General features: G+C 40.4%; 1 protein-coding gene across 17 annotated transcripts in view; it reads left to right on the top strand.

Moving 5' to 3' along the window:
* Positions 1 to 3488: 3488 nt before the first annotated feature.
* The window catches only part of rimbp2b (RIMS binding protein 2b), a 110417-nt gene continuing 98462 nt past the window's right edge, over positions 3489 to 15443 (top strand). For 6 of the 17 annotated variants that reach the window (XR_015776485.1, XM_088077032.1, XM_088077030.1 and 3 more), the window contains exons 1-3: positions 3491 to 3776; positions 4278 to 4371; positions 4468 to 4599. Coding sequence is in view for 16 of the 17 variants with exons in the window: in XM_088077032.1 (XP_087933158.1) it covers positions 4306 to 4371; positions 4468 to 4599 (198 nt within the window). In the remaining variant the exon portion in view is untranslated. Of the gene's footprint in view, positions 3777 to 4277; positions 4372 to 4467; positions 4600 to 15443 lie in introns of all 17 variants that reach the window. The other 11 variants (XM_088077041.1, XM_088077033.1, XM_088077029.1 and 8 more) reach the window with 5 other exon arrangements.

The raw sequence follows: 15443 nt of genomic DNA, 5'->3' as shown, positions 1-15443 counted from the left end.
GATCATTTTGAAAATCGCAAACACGTCTGAATTTGTCAGAAAGAATTAAGGTTATTTGATCAGTTTCAACAGTCCAGACATTTGGAGGTTCGGTTTGTTTATAGGGAAACAGAAAGAAGCACAGGGTGCTGTTTACTTCAGGACTAATGAGCACTTTGCACAAAGCGCTTGACTTCCGTGTAATCAACCAAACAAGATTAGTGAAGAAAGTGGAAGTAGGTCCCCGGAGGGCAAGTTCTTTTCTCCCTTTGAATTAGATCAAAGGAAACTTCAGAGGTGCACTTAGAGTGAAATGCCAGTGAATGTTCTTAAAATCTGTGTATGAGGGTGTTTTTAGGTCACTGAGCAAGACATCCTAGATGTCATCTCGACTGATATTATGAACTGTGATTTAACTTGGACACAGCACTTTATTTGGATGAGTAATTTCTGTGCCAAGCTGTAGGTGTTTGGTAAATGAGAAAAAAATGTGTAGAAATAATATTTGGAGAGATGTAGGGGGTGTTTTTTTTTCTAATCGGTGTGTGTGTGTTTTAATACAATCATAAAGTAATTCAGGTTCAGGCCTACACAATATTCCATACTGTTACCTGTGAGAATACACTGTATGATAAACAGCACGGTTGAGAACAATCAGAATATGTATATGGAGCAGGCTGGTTTACTATAATAATCCTCAGAGATATTTATACTTTTTGTGTGGTAAAATTATTCTTGGAAGCACATTTGCACAGTTGGCATCTTTAATGTTGCATTACTGCCTCATTCTGAATATTGTCTTTCTTAATTTCCATTTTTATGCCTTCATGCCGGCGATAGCGGTGGCTGGAGGCATTATGTTTTTGGGTGTTCTGTCTGTCCATATGTATGTAATGTGTTTGTGAATGTCAGTCTTTCTTTCTGTCCGTTGCATCCTCATGAGCGTGATTTCTCAAAACCACCTTTAGGGATTTTTTTTTTTTTTAAATTTGGCACAAAAGTAGGATAGGAATTTGGCTTAGACAGCATAACTAATCTTGAAACCTATTTTTGTTACACTATGCCAGAGTTGAGTTAACATAACAAATGGGACATTTAATCTGTGCTGCTCTAATTGCGAATCAATGTTCCCCAATAATTGCCAAGTAAATGTGGTCTTCAATACTATAATTTAATATAAAGCAAACAGAGGAGCATTTACTCAATTATTAGATCTATTTATGAAACAGCATAATAAAATAAAGATAATAAACCAACAACATATAGTATACGTATTAGAATTTAAATGGCAATGTATTTAAAAACAACGACTATTTGGCACTTTTGCTAAAACAATCAGGGCTGGAGCTCTGTTTAGGTCAGATTTAGGTAAAAAACAAACAAACATATCAACAGGGAAATAAATGCAACATCTGAGCACATTCTCGGGGGTAGCTAACGTTAGCTTCTTTGTGTTTTATCTCATTATATGACCAATTTAGCCTTTTAATTGCAGTATTTTCATTTGTTACAATTACATGTGCATGAGTTGCCTAAATTGAGTAACTTTTAGCTACCTATTTAGCCACTGGTTTGTTTTTTTTAAAGAGAAAAACTTCTATTAGATTAAGATTAGCTAGTGTGCATTCACTTAGAGCAGCTATACTAAAAGTTAGGGTGCTGACCATTTTCAGATTCACAATGAAAATAAGTTGATTAACACTGGGTTTTTTGCACATTAAATGTAAATAAAGCGTCAAGATGCATTTATATAAAAGAAGAAAAATCGCTTTTTATTTGTTATTTTAAAAAAAGTGCCAGGTGAAAATCCCTGGAAACCCCCTTCCAGGTCCGAGTGGTTTAGCCCCAAGTTTCATCAGATCCTAGAAATGTGTACACCTGGCCTGTGCCGGGCTGCGAAGATGACTGAGGACAGCAAAAGGCATTTATGTCACTGATAAATATTAATGTTTGCTTATTAAATGTCCCTTGGCCTTAAGCCATTTTGAGAGTGACTCCCGGGCGGAGAAGTTTGTGACGTATCCTGCCTTGGTTAGCCACGCCCTCTTTAACCTGTTCATTGCAGAGTAATGGCTACAGCGGGAAATTCAGACATGCAAAAAATGCGTCGTATTTTTGCGTTTTCGGAGCAACATTATGGCCCTCAAACAGTTAACAGGCAACAACACAAAATGCAGCGAGCTCCAAGTGTGAAGGCTGGTCTGAGGTCAGTACAAAAGTACCGAGCTGAAACTACAGCAGTGTGTGTGCCGTTTGTTTATGCTAATGCTAGCATACATATGCGCAGTATGTCATGCGTCAAAACTATAGTTTTGCAGTAATGTAAAGGGTAGCTAAGCTAGCTGCGTACTCGTGACTTTAGTAACCACTTTGTTAGCCATTTTGACTTTTAAGGTAGGAAAACAGGTGTAAATAATAAAATTAATTATGCCCGAATTCCATTTAGCTGCTTTTACTTGAGGGTCCTGGTATTGTGCACGCTGGCTCACACTAACTGCGACACTTGGTTATAACACAGCCATGATTGGTGCTATTAGTAACACCTGTGCTTTTCCACTATGATTCGCCAAAAGGTCTGCTGTGAAAAATGACTATTTCATTAGACATGGTCACTCATGCAGTCCGATGAAGAGAAACAAAGAAATAAGACATAAAGTTTGTCGTTATAAGACTGATTAACGTTAAAGTTGATTTTGAGCATGAGTAACAAAACTTTTTAGCCACAAATGGCTTTCCTCAGGTAAAACGGACACACCTATGTTTCATAATGACATGTCTTTATGGCCTACATGTAGCAGATTATCTAATTAGGAGATGACATGACATTTCATCACAAACTGGCCATAAATTCAGATTCACATCTATGCATTTTCTTGAAGAAGACCTGCTGTGTTTGAAATGATGGCAGCCATATAAACATAAAAAGAAGTTGTTGAAAAAACACTTGTGTGCCAGTATGTATATATATATTTTTCTTTTACTATTTAAGATACTTAAGTCTTTTTTTGTCAGGGTGGCTATTTTATAATTACATTAATTACTACTTTTACTTCTACTTGAATTCTTGCTTTTACAAAGTAAGCGTACTTTTGCATGCCTACAGTTTTGGGCTACTGCTCACCTCTTGTCACAACACAAAAATGTTACTTTCTCTCATGGTATGATGAAGCTTCACAGCCACTGGAGGCGTTCAGAGCGCCCAAAATACTAAAACTACTGGATATTTGGCTGTTCCACTCCTACTGGATCTCAAATTAGAGCCTGTGTTTACAGTTGCGTGAACTTCTCGTGTGTGCAGATATAACCTTCTAGGCCATAATATATTAAAAGCTGCCTGAGACTCTTACATAATAAAGTGCAGAGGACTGTTTGGAATGACTAAACAGGCACCAAACATTTATCTGACCAATGAGAAGAAAACAGAGAACCTCATATTGCAGTCTCCCAAAGTGGTGCAGGAGGCGTCACATTACTCGGCCTATGGAGCAGCGACTCTGGTTGCAATTAAAGGCTGTAGAAGGATCATTTATGTCAAAATGTGCACTATATGAAATATACTATCCCTGCTCTTAAAATGATAAGAGTGAATTGCATTGTACAATAGAGTGCTTGGTCTAACTAGAACTGGAGCTGCTAGGGAAGGAAAATCCAACGTCTAATAGTCTCTTCTGCAGCAGATTTGAAGAATGCTGGCCTGGATGACCTGGTGGAAACTGCACTATAACTGATGACCAGACCGCTGGACGTTTTAAATGCTGCCTCATTTCTGCTGGAGCCAGGCTTATCCTGCATCAGAGGTCGGTGGTAGTAAAATATTAACATATCTAGGGGATTTTATAAAGTGTTTTTAGTCTGTACTGGAATTATAGCCTGCAGAGCTGCTGTGAATCAACATATTAAGATCAATGAAAATTTGAATTGTAAGCTCTAGTCCAATTATGTAGAAAGTCTAAATGTCTTTTTACCTTTTTAAATATCATGCTCTTTAAATAGCCATGCATTTGAAAAACGTGTACATTTAACAAACCAAATTAAAAACACCACTATTCTTTTTAAAACTGCCAACTTACCCACGTGCATGTGGTACAAAAGTCTTTATAATTTCATAAATAAAAGAAAAGAAATAAATCTTTTAACATGCAGCTTTTTCCTGTTTTTTTTTAATCATCAAAATGTAATTTTCGGTTGTTTTGTAGTTTTATGTATTTCCTGTGGCAGCTGTGCTGTCTTTTCAGTCTGTGTGTCTGTGTACTGACAATAATCCAACATCCATTATTATGTAACTCTGCCGAATACAGATATTTATAATCTGGACATGCTGGCATTATGACATCATCCGGCACTGCTGACCATGACAAGCGTTCGGGGAAGCATGCAAACCGTTCTGTCATGGTAGGTTATTGCTTGTAACAATCAGAGGATGTATCATTGAGATTGTAATGCGATTGATGCATGGCTTAACGTGATATCTGTTTTTTTATGCACCAGGGGACAATGGGTTGTCAGAAGACTTGCAAGGTGGAGAAACTCCTGAAACAGTCTCAGTGGGAGGCAGCGTGGAGTCAGAGGCAAAGGTTAGCCACAGCTAAGAAGAACAGCCGGATGAGAGGCACAGATAAGGTGAGCGTGGTGTGCTGTTAGCCTGTGCGTTGCTTGTAAAGCTTTCGATGAATGAGCTTTGATTCAGCCGTGTCTGGACAGTGCCGGGATCAGCACTTGTTGATGCCGGCAGCCATAATCTGACCTCACGCTGCACTCCTCAGCCAAGGCTCTTTACTGTCACCAAGGCTCATCATTAACAAGTGCAACCATATGTGGCACTTAGCGATTGTGTTTCATCTTTTATGCAGACGATTTAGCAACAAAACAACAAGATTTTGTAGTGCTTTATTTACAGTAAGTGGTGTTTACTTGTTTACAAGCAAAGAGATTACTCAACATGACATTATGTAATATGCATTTCACTGAATACAGTGTAAAATTAACAGTTTCTACAAACTAATTGCATTTGGAAATGGTTTGATACACGTTCTGCATTAGTTTATAGAGTAGATACCCACATCTAAAGTTTGTATTTGTGGAAAACATGTTTACTTGTTCTGTTGCCTTGTTTATAACCATAATGCTTATGAGGCGTGGGTTAAAGAATATGAATGTCAGGGAGAAAGTAAACATAATAAACCACAAGGACAGAAAAGAAGCTGAGGAGTTAGTCAGGCGTAGAAACACTGACATTTTTCCTTGCATTAATTAGCATGGCATTGAACTACTGGTGGTGCATTCCTGTGTGCAATAGACTCATAATTAAGAGTACATTTAAAAGAACAGAGCTGCTGTTCAAGCATCGATACTGCAGAGATGAGATGATACAAAATGAAATGCAATTCTTATCCATATGTGCAACAATGCAGCTGGTTTGGTAAATAGCCGGTGTATCTTGTATCAGTGTACATGTGCAGATTAACGTCAGTCTGTCATCACAGAATGGTTGGAGTTTTGGTATTGTGTGTGTGTGTGTGTGAGATACTGCTTTTGGATGTGGAAATGGATGGTGGATTTTAAAAGGGCATACTGTAAATCACTTTGAGCTGGTGTAGCTTAAAATGATAGTTCCCCTACAAATGTAAAAATTTGAGCAAACTAAACTTGACAGGAAAAAGTTCATTCACTCAACTTATAAGAAGTTCAACTGTTGAGTCACTCTGACTAAATTTAGAGATTCTATATTAACATATCTTAATTTAAGAGCCCGTTTATTATTTGAAATAAAGTTTTCATAGCTGCTTCTGTTGGAGCCCTCTTATACCAGAATAAAATTAAGTCAACATGTGACAATACTGACAGTAACTATAAAATAATAAGTACAAAGGGGAAGGAACTAAATTAAGATACTAACCTTCATTGTGGTTTGCATAGTTTTCATTATTTTAACATCAGCAAACATTATCATAACATGTATTAAAGACAACAACACATCCTGTTTCTCTAAACTACAAAAAGAGCGTCTCTGTAGTTGTTTTTGTCTTTCAAACAATGCATGCTGTGAAGTCGGTTAATATGCTGTACAGCATTTTTTTTAAATCTCATTTTATTTTATGCTGATTATGTTCCTTTTTTAAACGTATTTTAATGAGTTGAATAAACTCTGCTGAGTGAAGTCATTTCACTTCGAATGAAAATGAAAAACTAAAAATTTAAATTAAGGAAATGTATGCATTTATGTTTAATTTAGTTCATGAGAGGATATTGGTTTATTCCACAATTTCTGTATAATGTTTTACGGTGTAGGTTGATGACACAGCAGTAGAGTTTGGACACAACAGGTCTCCGATCCGCAGGGTCGATTTGTGCCAGGCTCTGGCCATTTTTATTATGTGTTTAATTGGGCTCGGGTCAGACTCAGGCTCATTTAACTTCTCTCCTTTCACTGAGCCCATATACACGCAGAGCACTCAACAGACTGAGGAGCCAGCAAGGGAGATGTATCATATTGTATATTCGTGATGCGCAGATTGCATGTGTCAGACAGAGAATAAAGTGATGTCAGGGGCCAGGATCTGACTTGGGCTGAAAAGTTTGAGACTTTTTTGAGCAAGGGCCAGGCAAGGGTTTGAGCACCACAGGCCAGGGCTGGGTTAGGGCTGGAGTTTTTTGCCCTTGTAGGGATATATATAGCAGTGCGACAGAAACTGTTGAGGCCAATGATGCACTAGAACCATTTTTCAGAGCGTGGTACATAAACAGCGGTAGATTCTGTTTTTATGCTCTGGATTTGAGCAGGTATTTGATGGAAAGTAACTGACTATGCTCATAGCTTGAGGATGCTTAGTAGAATTATTCAGTTGACTATGTTGTGACACAATGTTTACAGTAGCATTTTCCAAGAAGAAAGCTCTTCTGGGTACTTGTGAAAGTCAGTGTCTACTGTCGTAAAAGTGTTAGTGTTATTGTTGGCACACTGTCCTCTCAGTGGGCCATATTGCCACTGCACAAAATTGAACAGCTTGATTAAATGCTGTTTGCTTATAGAGACAATAGGAGAAGAGAGTGTGAAGCTCTTTCAGATACCTGCAAAAAGAGTAGCAGGTTTTGTTCTCACACACAGCCTTTGCCTATTAAGAGAATCCACAATCCATTGAGAAATGCATGTGCGTCATTTCAGCAGACTCGGCTTGCTCACGCATTCTTGTTTTGAAAGCGCAGCCAAAGTCTTCAAAAAGGACTCTGATATAGAAACAAGAGGCGTGCAAGTGCTCAGTGGAGGCTGTTATGGACAGCATTAGAGTGGCTCACTATGCAGGCAAACAGCAGGAGGCAGGACAAGACCTGCTGTACTTAACTTCATTATGTCTGAAGTCAGTGCCACTGGTCTGTGGTCACAGTCTGGCATTTACGGAATGAGGAAGATGATTGACGTGATGAACCCAGCATGAGGTTTTCTAACTGAAATAAAATGCATATCATTTTGTCCTTGAGACTATATTTTCTTTATTTACAAATTATTTTTTTTTGTGTTAAGACATTTGTTTAAGTCTTATCTGACTGCAACAATATTTATCTAGAAAACTTCAGTATTGCTCTTTCATCATTTCTATTTGCTCGATATAGGGGCTACCTTAGCTTGCTGTGTTGTTGTTCTTGCAGCACCTCACAGAGGTTTTTTTTGTTAATCTGCAGAACCTTTCACAAAAGGGGATGTCAAAACAGTTGTTCACACCTCCAAACGTGTGTCAGCCGGCCGAGTTAAGGCAGGCCTGGAGCTCCTGGTCTGCCTTCTGACATCCTCTGACAGCTGTCTGAACAGGTTTGGTTCCCTTGTACATTCTAAGGTAGGCAGGCGTCCTGTGAATCATTATTTAAAAAATAAACTAACACGGGACCAGCAGCAGCACCAGCAACTAACATGCCTTGATTCCACTTCCAGCTTAACGTTAATTTTCGGTCTTATTTTTTTTCTCACTTGACCCAAACTTTACCTCCAGTATTTGATCTGTGCAGCTTTGCTAAAAAAGAATAGACCCAGAAATGAGGAGACCTACTCTCCTTACTGGACAAACAAATACATTTGAAGGTCATTCATTACATCCTATAGTCATTAAAAAATGGGAAAAATAAAAAAGATTGATACACACAATTCCCTTTAGTCATCATGATCAAAGAAGTCTAATGCTTGCAGTTCTTATAATCCTGCCGTGTTATGGATTTAGTTAATTTACAAATGGCCCTTGAGGTGATCTAATCTACAGTGCACTTGCCCATAGCAGCTAATGTTATAGTGTAAACATCAGGTGTGCTTCCTGTTTATTGATAGACCTCGGCACCTCCCTTTTTAGTGTTTACAAACCAGGTAGAGGACATGGGTGGGACCATTTGACATCAATAGTGTGTGATGTCCCAGTGCCCTGAGTGTTAACAGCCACTGTGCTATATAAGCTCTCAATTGGGATTGCAGAGAGGGTCCCACTGGAGGGGGAGGGAAGGCACTAAACAGAGGTAAGGAGCTGCTGTGGTTGCTAGGCATCCATGCTGAGGAAAGCATATCTGTTTTGGGCCCTGCTCCTCCTCTTTCCTTTTTTTTTTTTTTTTTAAACCACAACAGAGTGTAGCACCGCTGTCAGCCACAGAGGGCAGCCATACTGCACACGCTGTGCCTGTTCTCCTCCATATCTCCCTATAGTGAAAAAAAACCCAGGATGGCCCAAATAATCCCCCTTAATACCCCTCTGCACTTGATTTCCTGATCTGTGATTGGATGGTAATGGTGAAGCTGCTGTTTGTGATAGCTGATTGGTCTGGCCCACCGTTCAGTGAGTGAGGGTTTGTCAGGCTGAGCCTCCGGGTAGCCCTCTGTGGCATAATGACCCATGACGAGGCGAGGCAGAGTCCCTGTATCAGCTCGCAGAAAATAATAGCCGAGAAACACTGCAACAAAACTGGGAGCAAAGACCAAGGGGGACGCCAGAGAACCTCACATGACCTTGCCAGCTTCAATCATGGCTGCTCATCAGTGGAGGTTAGGTGGGCAGGCGGTACGATGGAACACGTGGCTGGAAGGCTTTATTGACAGGATTGTCTGTGACTGCTGAGAATAGGACAGAGAATGACCAATTCTGATTAAGGAAGACGAAAGACATCCTGGAGAGGGAGCACTGCTCAGTGCTGCTGCGCACTGCACTGCCTCTGCACCCCTGCGTGCCTGTGTCTGTGTGACTAAGCGTGTGTGTGTATGAGAGAGAGAGAGAGAGAGAGAGAGAGAGAAAGGGGGCGTGTTGGTGTGTGTGTGCTCTGCTGCACAGCCACGGTAGTGTGAGCTGAGTGATGCTCGCTGGCTGTCTCTCTCTCTCTCTCCCTGCGCTGCCTGGCTGTGCCTCTTTCTGCCGAGCATTGATGAACCATTTTATGCTACAGAGCTGCCATAGCCATCGTCCCGGTTCTGCTGCTTCTCTGTCCTTCCAACACAGTCGGAAACACCTGCCACTGCATCGGCTCTTAAACCGATGCTGCTAAGGTACTGTACCGTCTACTGTCTGCTGTCAAGTCGTGTGTGTTTTTCTGAGCGAAGGATTGTTGTGCTGCCTCTGCTGCAGGATCCCTGTGCTGCTGCTGCTGCTGCTGGAGGGATAAGGATCATCATAACATGTCTTAATGTCTTCGACTCTTAGCAGCTACAATAATAGAAATGCACTCTTCTGGTTATCGTGCACATGTAGCCCCTCACCCTTATATGCATTTCTTAAGAGATGGATGAAGATGTTTTAAGCTGTTCTGCACATGAGTGCAGAATATCCAGGTCTGACAGCACTGAGAAGAGCCAGAGGACATTGCACATCATTTGCATGCTGTGAGGATTCACTGTCATATTGTTGTATTGAGTTTGTTGTCCTAACTGAAAACATGCTGCAGTGTGTTTTAAAAGAATACTTCAGTCGGTGTAGCAGGATCAGTGTGTTTAATGTCTGTGGGTGATATAACGTGATTTTCGGGTTTGACGTTGGTTCCGGTGGTCACTGCCTTGCCTGTCAGATGGCGCTTTCTTTACAGTCGACATGCAGAGGAGGAGATGTGTTCGTTTTAAGTTGAGAAATAAAAACATTAGGGTAAATGAAGTTGTGTGAATGAATCTGAGATATGGATGCTAATTGGTAGACAGCAGTCATCTGATCTCCATCAATTTGCTTCATTGCTTGCACAGATTTTGTCAAACGTTTGTGCAGATTGTCCATCAGTATTATATACCAGTGTAGACTGTTACTGATACAAGACAACTGCTGACACTTTTCTTTGTTTTCCCCACATACCAAAAAGGTGTCCTCAAGTGTGCGTGCGTGCATTATAAATTGACGCTGGGTTGCGCGAGGCATTAATAGATAAATGTAACGGATATACAGTAAGTGTGTCTGTTTGTTGTGTCATCAGCTAGAGAGCTCAGTTTGCAGACAAGATCCTATAGGTGGCAGTCATGAGAGCAAAGGGTAGCAGTGGGAATAAACAGTGGAGGCTGAACTGTGATTTTCACTGTGCAAAAATATGTTGACTCTGTGTATGTGTGTGTGAGAGAGAGTATGTGTGCAGGTATGGATGTTTCTGCTGCCTCCCAAGGTCACTCATTTGAGGAGCTCCCATAATTAGGGCCGTCAGTCTCAGATATGAGAGAGTACTCACAAAGTCCCATTCATACTGTAGCTCCTGCTGTCCACCTTGACAAGCAGGCATGGCCATTCATCATTTCACTGGTTAGCCCTGAGCTGCCAGCAAGTGACTTTTATCTTCACTATGCACAGCAGACGGGTATTCATATTTCTAACCTAAATTTGTTGTCTCCGCAGGGAGTTGGGGAGAGGAGGTAGGGTGGTGGTGGTGGTGGTGGTGGTAGTGGTGAGGGAGTTCAAGGAGCGAGGAAGAGGAGTGTTGAGAATTTCTAAAATCCAGCCCTGGGTCAAATAATATTTGCATAAAATTCTTAATGTTTATTCCCTCCTTCTGGTACCACCAAATGGGTGGGGTTTACCGCATTGGGAGTTCAGACATTTTGTTTTCAGTAACAGAAGATGAGAGAGAATTTAAATTAAAAAGTGTCTGCTCACTGACTTTATTCCATATCGGAGCCATCTGGTATTTGCTTTTATAGAATATGAAAAAGACCCAAGGACACTACCTTTTTTGTCCTTTGAAGTGGGATATTTGAGAGTTTAAATACATTAATAGAGTTGAAAAGCTATTGGCTGGTATTTGTTTATTAAGACATTTTAATGAAAATATTTTTATATAAAGAATTTAATTTGCTATCAGAGTTATGACCTATATTTACTGAGTGGGACATGCAATATTGCATTACTGATTTTTGTTTTTTTTTGGCTATTTCGAGCAGCAGATAATAGATATGAACACAGCACAGACATATCACTACCTTTTAAGGTAATACGGCAAGCTTGTTAGCGAACACTATTTACACCCCCACCAGACATGGAGAACATTAGCATCCTTTGGGAGTTGTGTTTATGTGTGAAGTATTTAAATACCTCTTTTGCATGAGACCCTTTGTGTCAATAAGATTTAATAAAAAAAGTAAATTATATGTCTCCCTGGAAAATGTAAGTCAAATATTCACTCTCTTTTTAGTTTTGTTTTTGGTCTCCAGCAACTCCTGAAGTAAATAAATGGCTCCTTAGCTGCTAAATAATCCACAGTGTTCACCAGTAAGTCACTAACTTTATTTTGTATTTTGGTTGAAATTGCTTCCTGCTTCATCTGGAAACGAGGCTGATGAGAGCACTAAGAATAAACTAAACATTAAAATCGTGCGCTATTCAACTAAAACAATAAGCCGAAACACACAAATGCTCGGTAAAGGTGAGAGGAACTCAGATCTACTGAATAGAGGTGAGGATTTGGGTGATAATTCTATGTTGTTGTTTTTTTTAACATACAGGTAGACATTTAAACTATTGTTAATGTAAAATGGTTAACTGAAGCAGCTTTAAAGCTACAGTTGGTAACTTTTGTGCATGCGTGTCATATGTGCTGAAACTTCCACAATATTGTGAAATGGTAAATGGACTGCACTTGTATAGCGCTTTTCTAGTCTTCTGACCACTCGAAGCACTTTACACTACATGACACATTCACCCATTCACACACTGGTGGCAGAGGCTACCATACATAGTGCCACCTGCCACTCACTAACCAGTTACACACACCCACACACCGATGGTGCAGCATTGGGAGCAATTTGGGTTCAGTATCTTGGCAAAAGATACTTCGACATGTTGACTGAAGAAACCCGGGGATCAAACTGCTGATCTTCTGATTAGTGAACAACCTGCTCTACCTCTGAGCCACAGCCGCCGCAAAGGAGTACATGAGACAAAAAGTCACGTCCTTCTTTCTCTTCCTGCTGCCTTGAAGGGCATTTGCTAGAATCTAACTCGGCACACTGAAAACAACCAATCAGAGCCAAGGAGTCTCTAACGCAGTTGTAAGTTTGACCGCAGTTTAGAACAGTGATTGACATGATGCAGACTACAGATGAGACTCCTCAGCTCTGAGTGGTTGTCTTCTGGGCAGAGGCTGCATGGCAATTGAGTAGGCAGAGGAGTATGATTTTTTTCTTTCACACTTTATCTTTCTCATTTAGTGCTGTGACAATTTAGACAGTTTCAGCAAATAGAAAGTTTTTTTTTTTAGTTACCAGCCACAGCTTTAAAGTTAAAACAAAAAAATTGCTAATGCTCTCTGGTGAACAACTTTTGTTATGGGGAAACATATCTTTGACATTTTCTTGTACACTTACTTTGGCATACACTGCCAACACTGATATACTGTATCTGTGATAAGCTAAAATCGTAATTATAAAATTGCCATGCCAGTGTATTAGTTTGGCTCTGGGGCTGTGAAGCAGGTTAAAACAAACGCTATGCATGTTTAAAAAATATTAATAATGCTTTGTAATCAGCAAATTCCATTTGAAGCTCATCTGTTTAAGTCTATATAAAGATGGTTAGAACTTTAAGAGCAGCGTGCAGGGTGGTGACATAATTGGCAACCTTTTGGGCATTTTGGATGTGTACACAACTGGCAACAAATTCGGAATTGGGGACAAAAATGTATTTGAAGTTTTCTTTACAACACAATTCCCTTTCAGAATGTGCCCATTTGAAATCCCGTAAGAATGCATCAGCGTTCTCCTGATTGTGTTGTGTGGTGTGTACATGGCTTAGTGGATAAGCTGAATAGTATTGGTAGTATGAATCATTGTCTCCAGTGTTGGTGTCGGAGGCACAGAAGTGCAAGGCGGAGTGCTGAGGCGCTGAACATGGCTGCTCAGCGGAGGATGTAGCAGTGTGAGAGGAGCATGGCTCAGCATGGTCCTGAGTGACTGAGGCTAGGCTGTAGTAACAGCTGGAACACTGCTGCTGCTGGCGCCTGGATGTGGCCTGGATAAAGCACGTGACCCCGCCACAGTGTGAGGCATTAGTGATATGAACAGCAGGGTCCACGGCCGCTGTTACATAACACCATCTTCACTGGGAAATCTCTGGTAAAGATGGCTCCGGGAGACTCAGTGACAGCAGAGTGAAAGTGCATTATCATTGTCAGCATCCGCATCACTCGCACGGATTGTTGGACTGTCCCGTGCATGACAAAGCAAGCATGTGTCTCTTGTGTGTCCGGAGGGTATTTTCATGTGAGGGCAGACTTACATGGTTGTTTTGTGCAATATATAAGCCCCTCGACTAGATCCGCTCTACACACACGTTCAGTGTATGTGTGTACATGGTCTCGTTTATGTTACTTACATGTGTCTCTACGCTAGCGTGTGAGTGCTGCACTTTGCGTCTTCACATATGTGCATGTTTACAACACATGTTTGTGTTACGCCATAGCTCCCGCAGCTAAAATGTAATGTAAGTAGATGTGTTGTGCCAGCTGTCGTCATGTCGGCAGTTTGAGTGACTGCTGTAGCCGGACTCAGACGGCCATGAGGGACTAGCTGCTGACTTCTCCGGAGGTCAGAGGAGAGTAGCTGGTAATCACCTCAGGGATCTGACTGCATTCATAATTGATTGTTCCTGGAGTTGATCAGGGCTGTCCACTCAGTCAGATGGACAACACTGATCTGGTGTAAACAACGTGAGATTAGATGAGCCCCCGGAAGTTAGTCGTAATAGTTCATTGTTAGGGTGAGGCTTTTTTTTTTTTCCTACTCCAGTTTACAGATGTGATTGACAGCTGTGATATTTTCACAGCAACAAATGTTTGCATTAGAAGCTGCAGGCACCACCATGGTAGTCAACCTTATGGTAATGTTTAAGCTTCTTCGGTGTTACATTTTTAACGACGGTCATTGCATGACTTTTTAAGAATTGGTGCAAGGGAAGCGGCAGAACTCCATGACAAAGCACATTTCATTCACACCAACAGGATTCTAGTTAGCACTAGCCAGGTTCGATGAACAAAGTTATGCAGAGTTCCCACACTTTATTACCAATGAATTTTAAATATGCGTCCTTAACTTTTACGTAATGTTTTACCCCATTTCAATGACTTTATTTAAGTAGTTTAAAATATGTAGGCCTATAGAGAGCCCCAGTAATGAGTCCTCAAACCTAGAAATCAATTACTATTTCAGCACCTCTGCCTTCCTCGTCTCAAAGTCAGTGGGTTTTTTGAATGAGTTTTTGGTTAGAAGCCTTAAAGAAGTTCTCTGGTTAACCCTGGCTTAAGGCACTTTCAAGTTTTGTTCTATGACATAAAATAAGTCAGTAAATACCTAACTCAAATACCTAACTCATAAACATAAAGCTTTTAAGCGTCTTAAAACAGAAGGTTGCTAACAAGTGGCTCAATGAGATTAGAGTACGTCATCATGCCAAACTGCGCCAAATGAGCTTTGCAGCCTCGAAGTGGTGGTGACACGACTGTAGTGTAGTTTTTGTTAGCCCAGCCTAAGCTTTTTACTTCTGGCTATTACATTTAGGTTTCAAAAATCCTGACAGTGGTATTTATTATTAAAGATTATCTTGCTTATGAAAACATATATCATAAATGTTTGAATACCACAAAGCTTTTTTTCTGCAATGATCAAAAAGCTAATGGAAAAATCCCAGAGGCTTTTTGACGAGGTAACCAGGGCAAAGTTAACTTCTGCGTTGTCCTACAGAAAAACATCCTCCCTGTGGCACTCTATAGCCATTAAAAAATGTACTTCTCAGGTATTTGCACATAAGCAAACTGCTAGCACTTGCTAACTTTCCTTGCTAATTAGATACTCCTGCTGCCAACTAGCTGCGCATACCAATAAACCAAACCGACACACAGGGGTGCTCTCCAAAATGTCATGGCCGCGCCCCTTAGAAAACCAAAAATCCTGTAGATGTCAATGCAATTTGAGGTGTGTTTGTATTATCATTTTGACCAGTTTTATGCATTTATCGTTTGTCAGACAAATAATTGTTTCATGTCTA

Source organism: Plectropomus leopardus, chromosome 4 (assembly GCF_026936395.1).
Source record: "Plectropomus leopardus strain MGB_pleo_1.0 chromosome 4, ASM2693639v1, whole genome shotgun sequence".
NCBI lineage: Eukaryota > Metazoa > Chordata > Actinopteri > Perciformes > Serranidae > Plectropomus > Plectropomus leopardus.
The sequence above is the reverse complement of the archived record's forward strand: the minus strand, read 5'-3'. Positions and strand labels throughout refer to the sequence as shown.